The 15399-nt window shown below is 55.0% G+C and overlaps 1 protein-coding gene across 6 annotated transcripts in view; it reads left to right on the top strand.

The window, feature by feature from the left end:
• The window catches only part of Slob (Slowpoke binding protein), a 347967-nt gene that overhangs the window by 239533 nt on the left and 93035 nt on the right, over positions 1 to 15399 (top strand). The window contains exon 1 of one of the 6 annotated variants that reach the window (XM_053780235.2): positions 1 to 32. This exon is cut by the window's left edge and continues 1157 nt beyond it. The exons of the other annotated variants lie outside the window; for them this stretch is intronic. Coding sequence (XP_053636210.1) covers positions 1 to 32 — 32 coding nt within the window. The remainder of the gene's footprint in view (positions 33 to 15399) is intronic. 6 annotated transcript variants of the gene reach the window in all.

Genomic DNA, 15399 nt, shown 5'->3' with positions numbered 1-15399 from the left:
TACACCAGGCCCACTGAGACCATCTTCTCCAGGTATGTCCTATGTGATGACATTAAATTCCCAATGATATGAAGAAATATGCTACCACCTGTAGCCATAGCCGGGTCTTTCTTTCCTTGTCAGAGTTTACAAGTTTTAGTCATTATTAAATTGGCATTTCTAGTATCAGATTTTTAAATTACCAGACTGGTGAACTATCAATTTGCTAATTGGCAAACTGATAGTTCACTAATAGTTCTATTGTCTCTTATAAAACTCGAGCTGATTTAAAATACTATTTAACATTTGAGTTAAACCCTACATTCTTAATCACGAATAAACCCCGATAATGATTAGTATTCCATCGAAAGTGTTATTAAAATATCTGTGATGCATAAACTATGTCTCTTTAAAGAGCCACAATTAATATAAATTCGCTCATGTAAGACATTCAAGCATCTGAAGAGACATCTTACAGAACCTAATTCGTTTCATACATCTTCGTAAGACTGACGAGGGAAGAGGAGGATCACACACTTAAGTAACACTGACCCTGAGGATGGACAGAATAGATTTAAGACCTTGGTATTGCCTTTAGGCAAATGTTATTTTGATATTTCAAATCAACACATGATACATGTAGACGCAGAGTTTGTATGTATTAAAGGCAGAAACTGCTGTAATAGGGAATATGTTTCTTTTTTTTTTTTTTACCTCAAGGTAAGGGAAACACATCCACCATCATTCAGTCTTTCGCTGTCTATAGTTTTTTACATAATCTCGAAATATGCAAAAAAAAAAAATGAGACATTTTTAATCATAGACGTTATGTGTGGCATTCCATGTAAAAACTGCCATAAATTTTTGTGTTAAGTCAAATGCCTAAGACACATAAGAAAGCATACCAGGAAAGCTCTTCACTGATTTACGTAGAGAATATTGCGTCATCCTACGCACAGGGATGGGAATGACAATTCACCAATAACCCGCATTTACGATGATGTCTCGTTCCGTCCCTGAACATTGTCAAATAACAACTGAACGAGAAAAAAGGCAGAAAGGGCCAGAAGCCAGAACGGTTTTGGAAGTAGTAGTAGCAGTAGTAGTAGTACTGTAGGAGTAGCAGTGCAGTGGTGGGGGTGGTGCTGTGGTGGTGGCGGGGGTGGTGCTGGTGGTGGCGTGTGGCGGGGGTGGCGGTGGTGCAGAGTGGTGGTGGTGGTATAGCGGTGGTGCTGTGGTGGTGGTGGTGGGGCTGTGGTGGTGGTATTGGTGATCGGCCCTGCGGTGGTGCGGGGGCGGTGGTGGTGCTGTGGTGGTGGCGGTGGTGGTGGTGCTGTGGTGGTGCGTGGTGGTGGGGGTAGTGGTGGTGGTGGTGGTAGTGGTGGCGGGGGATGGTGGTGGTGTGGTGGTGGCCCAAAGGCAGCGGGGGTGGGGGTGGTGGTGGTAGTTGGTGGTGCTGTGGTGGCAGAGTGGTAGTAGTGCAATTGGGCTGTGGGAGTGGTGGCGTGGTGGTGGTGGTGGTGGGGCTGTGGGGGTGGTGGTGGTAGTGGTGAAAAGGCGCGGGGGCAGAGTGGCGCGTGGTAGTGGTGGGAGTGGTGGTGGGGGTGCTGTGGTGGTGTGGTAGTGGTTTGGCCGCAGTGGTGGCGGTGGTGGTGGTGGTAGTGTATGGTGGTGCTGTGGGGTGGGAGTGTGTGGTGGGAATGTGGCGGCTGTGGCGGGGGTGGCGGGGGTGGTGGTGGTGGTGGTGGGGGTGGGACTGTGGTGGGGGCAGTGGTGGTGGTGGTGGTGGTGCTGTGGTGGTTGTGGTGGGGTGGCAGAGCGGTGGTGGTGGTGGGGGTGGGAGTTGTCGGCGGTGGTGGTGGTGGGGTGGTGGCGGTGGTGGTGGCGGTGGTGGTGGTGGTGGTGGTGGTAGTGTGGTGTGGTGGTGGCGGTGGGGGTGGTGGTGCTGTGTCGTGGTGTGGTGTGGGGGTGGTGGGGGTAGCGGTGGTGGTGGTGGTAGTGGTGGTGGTGGCCCGTGGCGAGCGGTGGTGGTGGTGGCGGTGGTGGTGGTGGTGGTGCGGTGGTGCTGGTGGTGGTGGTGGTGGTGCTGTGGTGTGCGGTGGTGGTGGTGGTTGGCGGTGGTGGCGGTGGTGGTGGTGGTGGTGCTGTGGTGGTGGCAGTGGTGGTGGTGGTGCTGTGGTGGTGGCAGTAGTGGTGGTGGAGCAGTTGGCGGCGGGGGCGGTGGTGGCGGTGGTGGTGGTGGTGCTGTGCTGGTGGTGGGGGTGGGGCTGTGGGGGTGGTGGTGGGGGATGGCGGCCCAAAGGCAGTGGTAGCGGGGGTGGTGCTGTGGTGGTGGCAGTGGTGTGGTGGTGCTGTGGTGGTGGTGGTGGTGGTGGCAATGTGGCGGCGGGGGCAGTGGTGGCGGGGAGTGGTGGTGGTGGTGCTGTGGTGTGGCAGTGGTGGGGGTGGTGGCAGTGTGGCGTGGCGGTGGCGGTGGTGGTGGCGGGGGTGTGGGTGGTGTGCTGTGGTGGTGGCAGTGGTGGAATGGCAGTTGGGAGCGGGGGCAGTGGTGGGGGTGGTGCTGTGGTGGTGGTGGTGGTGGGAATGGCGCGGTGGTGGGGGTGGTGGTGGTGGTTGGGTGGTGGGACTGTGGTGGTGGCAGTGGTGGTGGTGGGGATGTGGCGCAGTGGCGGGGGTGGTGGTGGTGGTGGTGGTGGTGGTGGCGGTGGTGGTGGGGCTGTGGTGCGGGGGTGGTGGTGGTGGTGGTGGTGGTGCTGTGGTAGTGGTTGTGGGGGCAGGTGCAGGCAGTGGTGGTAGTGGGGGTGGTAGTGGTAGTGGCAGTTGTTCAGCGGTGGTGGTGGTGTGGTACGGTGGTGGGGGCGGTGGTGGTAGTGGTGGTGGGGGTGGTGGTGGTGGTGTGGTGTGAGTGGTGGCGTGGTGGTGGTGGTGCTGGTCGTGGTGGTGGTGGTGGTGTTTGGGGGTGGTGGTGGTGGTGGCAGCGGTGGTGGTGGTGGCGGTGGTGGTGGTGGTGGTGGCGGTGGTGGTGGTGTTTGGGGGTGGTGTGCTGTGGTGTGCGTGGGGGTGGTGGTGATGGCGGGGGTGGCGGTGGTGGTGGGGCTGTGGTGGTGGCAATGGTGATGGTGGGGCTGTGGTGGGGGTGGGGCTGTGGTGGGGGCGGGGGTAGTGAGTGGGGGTGGGTTGGCGGGGGTGGAGTGGTGGGGGTGCTGGTTGGTGGTGGTGGTGGTGCTGTGGTGGTGGTGGTGGTAGTGGTGCTGTGGTGGTGGTGGTGGTGGGGTGGTGGCGGGGGTGGTGGTGGTGGTGGTGCTGTGGTGGCGTGGTGGTGGTGGTGGTATGGCGGTGGGGGCCGTGGGGGTGGTGGTGCTGTGGTGGTGGCGTGGGGGAGACTGTGGGGGTGGCGGGGGTGGGGGTGGGCAGTGTGGCAGCGTGGCAGTGGGGGCGGGGGTGGTGGTGCTGTGGTAGTGGTTGTGTGGCAGTGGCGGAATCAGTGGTGTGGGAGTAGTATTTGGGGGCAGTGATCAGCGGTGGTGGTGGTGGTGGTGGCGGTGGTGGTGGTGGCGGTGGTGGTGGTGGTGGTGGTGGTGGTGGGTGGTGTGGTGGTGGCGGTGGTGGTGGTGCTGTGGTCGTGGTGGTGGTGGTGGTGGTGGTGGTGGTAGTGGTGGTGGTAGTGGTGGTGGTGGTGGTGGTGGTGCTGAGTGGCAGTTGGCGCAGTGGTGGTGGTGGCAGTGGTAGTGTGGCAGTGGTGGCAGTGGGAGTGGGGGTGGTGGTAGTGGTATGCTGTGGTAATGGAGTGGGAGGGGAGTAGTAATGGCAGTGGGGGCAGTGGGAGTAGGTGCTGTGGTGGGGGCCCGTGGTGGTGGTGTGTGTGGTGGTGGCACGGTGGTGGTGGTGGGGGCAGTGTGGGAGCGGTGGCGGTGGTGGCGTGCTGGTGGTGGTGGTGGTGGGGGTGCTGTGGTGGTTGTGGTGGTGGTGGGTGCTGTGGTGGTGGTGGTGGTGGGGGTGGTGGCGGTGGTGGTGGTGGTGGTGGTGGTGCTGTGGTGTGCGTGGTGGGGGTAGTGGTGTGGCGGGGGTGGGGGTGGTGGTGCTGTGGTGTGGCAGTGGTGTGCTGTGGTGAGTAGCAGTAGTGGTGGTGAGCGGGGTGGCGGGGTGGGTGGTGGCGGTGGTGGTGGTGGTGGTGGTGCTGTGGTGGTGGTGGTGGTGGTGGTGGTGGTGGTGGTGTGGGGGTGTGGCGGCCAAACAGTGGTGGCGGTGGCGGTGGTGGTGCTGTGGGGGTGGGGTGGTGGTGGTGGTGCTGTGGTGGTGGCAGTGGTGGTGGTGGTGTGGTGGTATGTGTGGTGTGGCGGTGGTGGTGGTGGTGGTGGCAATGTGGCGCAGTGGCGGTGGTGGCGGTGGTGGTGGTGGGGTGGTGGTGTGGTGGTGTGGTGGGAGCAGTGGTGGTGGTGGTGGCGCGGTGCGGTGGTGGGTGGTGGTGGCTGTGGTGGTGGTGGTGGTGTGCTGTGGTGGTGGCGGGGGTAAGAATGTGTGGCGGGGGCGGCCCGGGGGCGGTGGTGGGGGTGTGGTGGTGGTGGTGGTGGTGGTGCTGTGGTGGTGGTGGTGGCAGTGGTGGTTGGCGGAGTGGTGGCGGTGGTGGTGGTGGTGGTGGTGGTGCTGTGGTGGTGGCCCGTGGTGGGGGTGCCCAAAGTGCGGGAGTGGCAGTGGTAGCAGTGGTGGTGGGGGTGGGGGTAGTGGTAGTAGTGGTGTTTTGGTAGTGGTGAGTGGGGCTGTAGTGGGGGTTGTGGTGGGGGTGGGGGAGGGGGTGGGGGTGGTGGTGGGGGTGGCGAGGTTCAGCGGTGGTGGTGGGTGGCGTGGTGGTGGTGGGGGTAATGGTGTGGTGGTGCGTGGAGTGGTGGTGCTGTGGTCGTGGTGGTGGTGGTGGTGGGGGTGGTGGTGGTGATGGTGGTGGTGGTGGTGGTGTGGCGGCGGTGGGGGTGGTGGCGGTGGTGGTGGTGGTGGTGGCGGTGGTGGTGGTGGTGGGAGTGGTGTGTGGTAGCGGTGGTGGTGGGGGTGGTGGTATGGCGGTGAGTGGGGAGTGGTGGGGGTGGTGCTGTGGTGGTGGCGGGGGTGGTGGTGGTGCTGTGGTGGTGGTGGTGGTGGTGGCGTGGTGGCAGTGGGCCGTGGCGGTGGTGGCGAGTGGTGGTGGTGGTGCTGGTGGTGGTGCTGTGGTGGTGGTGGTGGTGGTGGTGGTGGTAGTGTGGGCAATGGCAGTGGTGGGAGTGGCAGTGGTGGTGCTGTGGTGGTGGCGGGGGTGGTGGTGGTGCTGTGGTGGTGGCGTGGGGGTGGGGGTGGGGGGTGCTGTGGTGTGGCAGTGGTGGAGTGGTAGTGTGTGGTGGGAGCGGTGGCAGTGGTGCGTGTAGTGGTGGGGGTGGGACAGTGGTGGTGGTGGGAGTGGTGGGGGTGGTTGTGGTGGTAGTAGTGGTGGTGGCAGTGTGGCGGTGCGGTGGTGGCGGTGGGGGCGGTGGTAGGTGGTAGTGTGTGGTGTGCTGTGGTGGGGGCGGGGGTGGTGGCAGGGGGTGGCAGTGGCGGCGGTGGCGGGGGTGCTGGTGGTGGTGGGGCTGTGGTGGTGGCGGTGGTGGTGGTGGGTGCGGTGGTGGTTGTGGGTGGCAGTGGTGGTGGTGGTGGCGGTGGTGGTGGCCCGTGGCAGCGGTGGCAGTGGTGAGTGGTGGGGGTGGGGGCGGTGGTAGTGGTGGTGGTGGGGGTGGGGGTGGGGGTGTGGTAGTGGTGGTGTGCTGTGTTGTGATGGTGCGGTGGTGGGGGTGTCTTTTGGTGGTGGCAGTGGTGGGGGTGCAGTTGGGCAGTGGCAGTGGGGCCGGTGGTGGTGGTGGTGGTGGTCGTGGTGGTGGGGGTGGGGGTGGTGCTTGGGGGTGGTAGTGGGGGTAGTGAGCAATGGGATGGCAGTGGGGAGTGGGAGTGGTAGTCTGTTTTTGGTCTGTGGAGTGGAGTGTGGGAGTGGTAGTAGTAGTATTCTGTGGTAGTGGGAGTGGTAGTAGTATGTGTGGTAGTGCTGTGGGAGTGTAGTGGTGGGGCAATGGGCCCGTGGCGGGGGTGGGAGTGGTGGGGGTGGTGGTGGTGGGAGTTTGGGAGCGGTGGTGGCGGTGGGGGTGGTATGGCGGTGGTGGTGGTGGTGGTGGTGGTGGGGCTGTGGTGTGGTTGTGGTGCAGTGGCAGAGCGGGGTGGTGGTGGTGGTGGTGGTGGCAGTGGCAGCGCAGTGGGAGCGGGGGTGGGGGTGCTGTGGGGGCAGTGTAGTAGTGGTAGTAGTAGTGTGCTGTGGTAGTGGTTGTGTAGCAGTGCAGAGCGGGGGTGGGGGTGGGGGTGGTGGTGGTGGTGGCGGTATCAGCGGGGGTGGTGGTGAGTGGTGGCGGTGGTGGTGGTGGCGTGGTGGTGGTGGTGGTGGTGGTGGTGGTGGTGGTGGTGTGGTGGTGGCGGTGGTGGTGGTGGTGCTGTGGTCGTGGTGGTGGTGTGGTGGTGGTGGTGGTGGCAGTTGGACGGGGGTGGTGGTGGCGGGGGTGGTGGGGGTGGTGGCGGTGGTGGTGGTGGGGGTGGTGTGCTGTGGGGTTTGGCAGTGGTGGGGGTGGTGGTAATGGCAGTGGGGGCAGTGTTAGTGGTAGTGCTGTGGTGGGGCAGGGGAGTGGTAGTGGGGCTGTGGTGGTAAAAGCAAATGGTAGTGGTGAAATTGGCAGCAGTGGCAGTGGTAGCAGTGCTGGGGTTGGTGGTAGTGTGGGGCTGTGGTGTAGTAGTAGTGGTGCTGTGGTAATGGCGGTGGTGGTGGGGGTAATGGCGGGGGTGGGAGTGGTGGTGGTGGTGCTGTGGGGGTAGCAGTGAGTGGGCTGTGGGGGTGGCAGTAGTAGTGGTAGAGCAGTGGGGCAGTGGGAGTGAAATGCGGTGTGGTAATGCTGTGGGAGTGGTTGTGTGGCAGTGAGATCAGTGGTAGTAGTAGTGTGGGGGTGCAGTGTGGCAGTGGGGTGTGGTGGTAGGTGGGTGGTGGTGGGGGCGGGGGTGGGGGTAGTGGTGTGGTGGGGGTGGGTTTGGTGTGGGGGTGGCGGTGGGGGTGTGGGGCTGTGGGCGTGATGGTGGTAGTGGTGGTGGTGGGGGTGGTGGTGGTGGTGGCGGTGGCGGTGGTGGTGGTGGTGGTGGTGCTGGTGGCGTGTGGCGGCGGTGGTGGGGGTGGCGGTGGTGGTGGTGGCGGTGGTGGCGGGGGTGGTGGTGGTGGTGGTAGTGGTGGTGCTGTGGTGCGTGTGGGAGTGGTGGTAATGGGGTGGTGGCAGTGGTGGTGGTGTGCTGTGGTGGTGGCAGTGGGGGTGGTGGTGCTGTGGTAGTGGCAGCAGTGGTGGGGGTGGTGGCGGTTTGGGGCGTGGCGTGGTGGCGGTGCTGGTTGATGGTGGTGGGGGTGCTGTGGTGGTGGTGGTGTGGTGTGCTGTGGTGGTGTTGGTGGTGGTGGTGGTGGTGGTGGCGGGGGTGGTGGTGGTGGTGGTGGTGCTGTGGTAATGGTGATGGTGGTGGTGGTGTGGGTATGGCAGGTGGTGGTGCTGTGGTGGGGGCAGTGGTGGTGCTGTGGTGGGGGCAGTGGTGGGGGTAGAGCAGTTGGCGCGTGGCGTGGTGGCGTGGTGGGGGTGGGGGTGGTGCTGTGGTGGTGTGTGGTGGGGGTGGTGGTGTGTGGTGGGATGGCAGCATAAAAGTGGTGGCGTGGCGGGGTGGTGCTGTGGTGGTGGGAGTGGGGGTGGTGGGGCTGTAGTGTGGCAGTGGTGTAGTGGTGGTGGTGGTGGTGTGTGGTGGGGGCGGGGGTAGTGGTGGGGTGGGAATGTGCAGCGGGGGCAGTGGTGGCAGTGGTAGTGGTGGTAGTGGTAGTGGTGTAGTGGAAGCAGGTAGTGGTGTGTTGGCAGCGGGGGAGTGGTGGGTGGTGGTGGCTGTGGTGGTGATGGTGGTGGCTGTGGTGGTGGCCCGTGGTGCAATGTGGCGGCGTGGCAGCGGTGGCGGGGGTGGTGGTGGTGGTGGTGGTGGTGGTGGTGGTCTGTGGTGAGTGGTGGTGGCGGGGGTAGTGGCGCGGTGGTAGCGGGGGTGGTGGTGGTTAGTGGTGTGCTGTGGTGGGGGCAGTGGTGGGGGTGGCAATGTGGCAGGTGGCAGTGGTGGGGGTGGTGGTGGGGGTGGTAGTGGTGGTGGGGGTGGTGGTGGTGTGGGGAGTGCTGTGGTAGTGGTTGTGGGGGCAGTGGCAGGCGTGGGGTGGTGGGGGTGGGGGTGATATCAGCGGGGGTTTGTGGTGGCGGGGGTGTGGGGGTAGTAGTGGTAGTAATGGTGTGGTGGGGGCGGGAAGAGTGGTGCTGTGGTCGTGGGGGTGGTAGTGGTGGGGGTGGGGGTGGTTTAGTGGTGTGGTGGTGGTGGTTGGCCCGGCGGGGGTGGTGGTGGCGGTGGTGGTGGTGGTGGTGCGGTGGTGGTGGTGGTGGTGGTGGTGGTGCTGTGGTGGCCCGTGGTAGTGGTGTGGTGGTTGGCGGGGGTGGCGGGGGTGGTGGTGGTGCTGTGGTGGTGGCGGTGGTGGTGGTGGTGCTGTGGTGGGGGTGGTGGTGGTGGCGGGGGTGGCAGTGTGGGGGCGTGGCGTGGGGCCCGGGTGGTGGTGGTGGGGCTGGTGGGGGTGCTGTGGTGGTGGGGGTGGTGGTGGTGGTGGGGGTGGGGGCAGCAATGGCGTGGTGGCAGTGGCGGTGGTGTGCTGTGGTGGGAGTGGTGGGGGTGCTGTGGTGGGGGCCCGTGGTGGTAGTGGTAATGGTGGGGGTGCTGTGGTGGTGGCAGTGGTGTGGTGGTGATGGTAGCGCAGTGGCAGTGGTGGCGGGGGTGGTGGGGGTGGTGGTGCAGTGGTGGGGGCGGGGGTGGTGGTGGGGGTGGTTGTGGGAGTGGGGGTGGTGGTGGCGGGGTTTGGGAGGTGGCAGTGGTGGCGGGTTTGGGGCGGTGGGGGTTGGTGGGGTTGTGGTATGCTGTGGTGGGGGCAGTGGTGGTGGGAGTGGTGGCAATTGGCGCAGTGGCAGTGGTGGCGGTGGTGGTGGTGTGCTGTGGTGGTGGCGTGGTGGTGGGGTGCGGTGGGGGTTATGCGTGGAGAGGTAGTGGTGGGGGGTAGTAGTAGTAGTAGTAGTAGTAGTAGTAGTAGTAGTAGTAGTAGTAGTAGCAGTAGTAGTAGCCACGATATTGTCATTTTTAACTCTTGACTGGGATAACAGATGCTAATGTTTACTGAGGAGAAACAGAAGTCATGTCTGGCTGCAGGAACTCTTCATATGAACGGTAACTTACCATTGGAAATTTTTATATTAGCTCAGGTAGTCACATATTTAATAAGAGATGACAATTAGAAGCTGGTGTTCCCTAAGGTTGCAGTTCCAGGGTCAAGGGTCATTTATCATTATCGTAAGGTGCAGTGAGGTACTGAGGACAGGGGTTATGCAATACTGGGATACATTTTACACCTAATTATTATATATATGGGGAGGGCTTAACGCTTGGGGAATCGCGCTTGATGAAAAAAGACAAGTAGCTTTAATTCCTTGAAGTGCGTTTTACCAGCATTAAAACACTTTTATTCTCCTTCCACTGAAGGGATTTCACACTCAAGACTTGTGAGGTTTCGTGTGTGTGTGTAAGAGGCAGCAGTTAAATCCAATGTTACACATCGAGACAGCCAGGTACGTAAGCTTAGTGCGTCAGCCAGGTATATCAGCACATCGTCGTTGTCAGTGTGTAATCCTGTGGATTTGATGATACTCATCACTATAAAGTCGGACATCGTCCTCTACTGACGTGTATCTGTTGAACACTAGTTAGATGCATGCCGTAGTATCATCACTGCAGGATATCAGTACACCTGTGGTACTGAATCAGCGGTACATGATACTCCATAACATCCCCATTACCAAGATAGTACTGGAGGCTGGGAGAGTAGGGCCTATGAACCTCCAAGTGGTAGGAGAAGCCTCCTCTAAGGGCATGTGAACCCCAGATGGCAGCTAAAAACTGATCAAAGGGCACATGAGCCCTCCAGTTGGTAAGTGAAACTGCATCAGGGGGCAAGACAGGTCCACTTCGAGGAATAAAAGTTCTCTGCCGAACAAAGTCAATAGTGAACGAAATTATAAATTCACTTGGGTTAAAACGACGAAACACTTCCCACATTCCCCAAGGGTTTAACCCTTTTAATAAACCAAAGAAAACGCGTTTGAAGGATCGGATTCCTTATAAATAATCAAAACTCCACCGTTGTTGTTTCTCGTAGGATAATACATCCAGGAGTCACCACTGAGAGAGATTCAGTGGTGACTGAGAGGTTTCGATAGTTTTACTACTCTTGGACCAGGCTTGTCTGGTGCTAGCCTGGTCAACCATGCTGTTGCTGTTGCTGGCGGCTCACTGGCCCACATATCCATCAGAGTCTGGTTGATCTGGCACTTGGCGGAGGTACTTGTCGGGTTTCCTCTTGAAGACTTCAACACTTGTGTGTCATAATCTCTGGGAACTAAGAAGTACGATGACGGGAAAAAATTTCACAATCAATGATTACCTTTTTTGAACAGTATATGAGTGAATTTAAACTCTCTGAACTCCAGTTTTTTGATCGTGTTTTTTTTTTGGGGTTAAAGGTTTTGCTAGTTATGACAGTCACTGTTACAACAGTCGCTGTTATAACAGTCACTAATTCCTACCGTTATTACACTCACTACTTCCTACAGTTTTCTCCGAGGGTAAGTAGGGTACTAGACCAGTATGATTGCTTGTTATAAACAAGGTAAATTAAACAGTTATGGGTACGGATCTTCCATAATTGTTTGCGTTGATCTGAGTTTGGAACCGGGTCGCGGGGGCGATGATCCCGTAACAGTAAACAGGTAGTTTCAGCTTATGGTTTTTTCCTGTTTCTGTTAGAGAGTTGTTTTGTGGTCTGTTCCATTCTTTAAATGCCACTTTTAGGAGCTTTCTATAAATTGCCTTTTTTACCCTATAAGGTTTTCAAGGGGCAGCTGCTTATAATATACTTTTGTCTGTCAAGGTCGAGGCAAGATTTCCAATATTCTCCCCTTTAAAAATTATCTATATTCATCAAAGTTGAGAGAGACTGAACCCCTCCTAGCAAGGCTGAGGGACTGATCACCTCAAAATATTTCTTCACCGTCTATCGTCGTCTCCAGTAATTATTCTCTGTATTAGACTGATAAAGCGACTGGTTGGTGAAATATTTAAGAATTTCTCTTGTGGGTCACTTTTAGTGATTCTATTCTTGACTATTAGTTTTCTCTAAGATTCTTCTCCCGGGAGCTGTCTTGGTCTCCAGGGTGTAACTTTCGTGCATGGGGACCAGTGATCCTGGGTGTTGCTGTCCCCTCTAGGAAGCTATCTTAGTCCCCAGGGTGTAACCTTCGTGTGGTGACCAATGATCCTGGGTGTTGTGTACATAACAGAGAAGGTCTTCATCACCTCTTAGAAAAGGTTACTTGCTCGTTCGACACCATCACAACTACCACCACCACTACACCCAGAAGCAGTGCTTAGTTCACAGTGTTCTGCCTGGTTCACAGTGTTCTGGCCGGTTCACAGTGTTCTTCATGGTTCACGCTGTTCTTCATGGTTCACAGTGTTCTGCATGGTTCACACTGTTCTTCATGGTTCACCGTGCTCTTCATGGTACACAGTGTCTATTCTTGACACCTCTTTTTCTCCTTAAATACTTCTCATATTATTTTCATCAGTTCATATTCTCCTATTTTCCATTTCTAGTATCGCTCTCTAACTCGCCCCTTTCCACTCTTACCTGATTTTTCCTTTCCCAAGTCTCCGTTCCCCCTTTCCTACTTCCAATCCCACTTGTCTGACCTTAATAAGCAGACCAACCACTGTGAAAAAGTAGAATTCCAAGCGCTTTCGTGATTCCTCACATTATCAGGGAACTGTGATAATGTGAGAAATCACGAATGCGTTTGGAATTCTACTATTTTTTCACAGTGGTTGCTCTACATATAATGATATCACCTGTTTACTTTGATATTATATGCATATCTCAATATGTATGATAACTGTGCTTACGTATATAACTGTACCTAAATAAACTTACTCCACCTCACCTCTCCTACTATATCTGGTCTCGTCCTCTCAGTCATGTGGATAAAGAGACACTGATTCTCTTTTGTAAATAGCTCTCACTCTGTTATTTAGGTTAAGTCTTTTGTATAAAACAATTCTTGCGATTTAGCCAGGAGCAGCGCGTGTATCTCGCTGTAAAGGAACAGACGATCTAACCTAAAAATGTTTTTTGTTATGAGGTAGGAAGATTAATCAGCTTAGAGAAGTCATTGGATGTGCAGGAGACGTGCAGAATGCGTGCAGGAGGCGTGCAGGAGGCGTGCAGGAGGCGTGCTCTTTGGATTTCTGTGTGTTTGCCTCCGTGGCGTGTGTCGTGCCTTGGTGAATGTCAGACCTACACACTGTTGACGAACTGGAGGAAAGTGGAACATCCGGTGCCCGACACTCTGAGAGACACAATCAACACCACAGCCAAGGCTCTCACAGGAAGACATGACCGCATGTTGAAAGGGGAAAGGAAGGAGGAAGAGAGGAAGGAAGGTACGGAGGGAGGGAGGAATGGAAGGGAGGGAGGGATGGAACACACAGTTAACACCGCAACCACGGCACTTGCAAGTAGACGTGACTTAATGTTAGGAGAAGAAAGGAGGAAGTTATGGAGGGAGGGAGGGAGGGAAGAAGGGAGGAAAGGAAGGAATGAAAGGAGAGAAGGAGGAAGGGAAGGAAGGGGAGAGATAGGGGAAAAGGCAGGTAGATACACCCTGGACTGGAACTGCCAACCGTGATCTTGAGAATCTTAGAAGGAGTTACATTATAAAGTGTCTGCCGGAATCCTTGTCTCAGCCAAAGGGTGTTTCCTCTCTGTCTCTGTCTCTCTCTCTCTCTCTCTCTCTCTTTCTCTCTCTCTCTCTCTCTCTCTCTCTCTCTCTCTCTCTCTCTCTCTCTCTCTCTCTCTCTCTCTCTCTCTCTCTCTCTCTCTCTCTCTGTCTCTCTCTCTGTCTCTCTCTCTCTCTCTCTCTCCCTCAAGAAAAATTCCGTTGCTGTTATAACTAATAGCTCTGCTTATTTTTGCTGTTTCTGCTGAGCTGCCGTTGTTGCGACTGATGTCTGCTGTAACAGCAGCAGACTAAATTAATATTTATTCGCTCGTTTGTGAAAACAATTTTCTAGTCGATGATGTATATTTAAAAATAAATAAATAAATAAACAAAGGGGAAGAGCAAAAAGGAACAGAGGCAAGACAGTGAAAAGAGAAAAGGGGAAGGTCGTAAAAGCAATGAAGAAGGAGGAGAAGGATGAAAGGAAGGAGCAAAAGGAGGAAAAGAGGGTGGAAATAAAGGTGAAGGAAAAGGATGTGGACGAAGAATTGTCGAGGAGGAGGAACAGTAGGAGGAGGAAGAGGAGGAAAAGGGTAATGAAGAGGAGAAGAAGACGAAGGATGATGGAAAGAAAAGAATGAAGAGAAATTATTGTTAAAACATAAATATGTAGTATAATTACCTCCTTGAAAGTTATAAGGAGGCAACTTATGTGTTGAAGGCTCGCTCCTTCACTCTGTAATTTGCTTGACTTTGAGAGTTTTCTCTAAAGAAACTGTCCTCCAGGGAGGCCGAGGGGTAGTGAATATTTCCTCTTTAATCATTATTCACGAATACTGCAGTTCAGTTTCCTTCGTGAGTTTTCATCAGGCATTCGCGAGTTTTGTTTTTGCTTTGTTTTGGTGGTAAGCCAATGGGAGAGTGTGGATTTGTCTGCGCCAGATGAGAAAAAAAAAGCATGCACTGCGCTTGTGGGACGCAAGTTGCAATGCCGTGGTTGCAACAACACACAGTTAACCCACAGAAAGAATATAAATAATATCTAAGTCCTGATGAGTTGATTATTGACTGCAACGTAGTGAAACGTCGTTTAAAGATTGATCTCCAATTTGTGAGTGAGTTAGGAGTGCACTGGACTATAAATTATGCAAGACTACACTCGCTATCTACACACGAGCTCTCACGTATTCTCCACGGTAACATATACTTAAGTAAGGACAACTCCTTAGCAATGTTATCAAGGAGAACAAGAGGGTACACTAGCAAGATACTGAAAGAAACACAGTGCCTAAAAGATTATATGGGATATTTGGATCCCTGGAAAGCGATCACCACGAGCATAACTCTGCTGCTGTAACTACAGACATTGAAGACGGGACATAACGACCATAATTCTGCTGCTGTAATTACAAACACTGAAGACGGGACACAACGAACATAACTCTTCTGTAACTATAGAGAAGTGATCACCAATAAGCAATCATACACACACACACGCACACATGCACACACATGTATGCTCAAAGCAATAGCTAATAACAGTTATTATATAGTTGTAAAGCGCTCTTATTAGTTAATAATGACTGTTGCAGAGTTATCAATAGTTATTTGTAGTTATTATTTTCCTGGGATGAATTACCAGTGTTTTGCCCAGCTGATGACTCTTGTTTCTCCTCCGCAGGTAAGGTGACGCCAAAGGGACGGTGTATGTTGTGCTTGCGTCACTGCTGCTACCACGGTAACGTAACTGTGACGCGTTTCTAAACGACGAGAGTGACAAGGCTTTTGATGGAGTTTGAGACATTGTATCAATTTAGTTTAATCACTGGGAAGTGCTAAACCCATCGGGGTCATATAGGGCCAGGCACAAGGAGGGCCAAGCACCAGAAGGGACAGGCACCAGGAGAGCCAGGCACTAAAGGGTCAAGGTGTGAGGGAGGTAGCTGGCTTCACCTCAGCCTGATCACTTGCTAGGCTTCTATGCATAGTGGGAGCAACAAGGATCGTGAGTTTTGTTTAGGTAACAACACTTACTGGATCATGTATATATATATATATATATATATATATATATATATATATATATATATATATATATATATATATATATATATATATATATATATATATATATATCATTCCCTTAGAATGTATCCCGATGCAGAATATAATTTCCTCCTTTCATCACTCTCTTTCTTCTTCTTCTTCTTCTTCTTCTTCTTCTTCTTCTTCTTCTTGAGGATACATGCAGTTTGCTAAGAGATTCCTTTTCCAACTCATGACTGCACGAGTTAAGATATTAGAATGACTCCATTTGTGTTGAATCCGTAATGTGTGTTGTCACTACAGTTGCTTGTGTGCACCAGCGTCCTAGTGTTGTTCATGGCTCCGGCCAGTGTGAATACCTCGTCTTAGCTGCTGTATATGTGCCTCTGAACTGCTTGACTTTCTGGTAATGCTCCAGAGAAGTGTTTCAGAATGGCTCCCGGTGCGATCAATCTCTCCTGCTGTGGCAAGCTGC

This window comes from Cherax quadricarinatus, chromosome 36 (assembly GCF_038502225.1).
Source record: "Cherax quadricarinatus isolate ZL_2023a chromosome 36, ASM3850222v1, whole genome shotgun sequence".
Lineage (NCBI taxonomy): Eukaryota > Metazoa > Arthropoda > Malacostraca > Decapoda > Parastacidae > Cherax > Cherax quadricarinatus.
The sequence above is the reverse complement of the archived record's forward strand: the minus strand, read 5'-3'. Positions and strand labels throughout refer to the sequence as shown.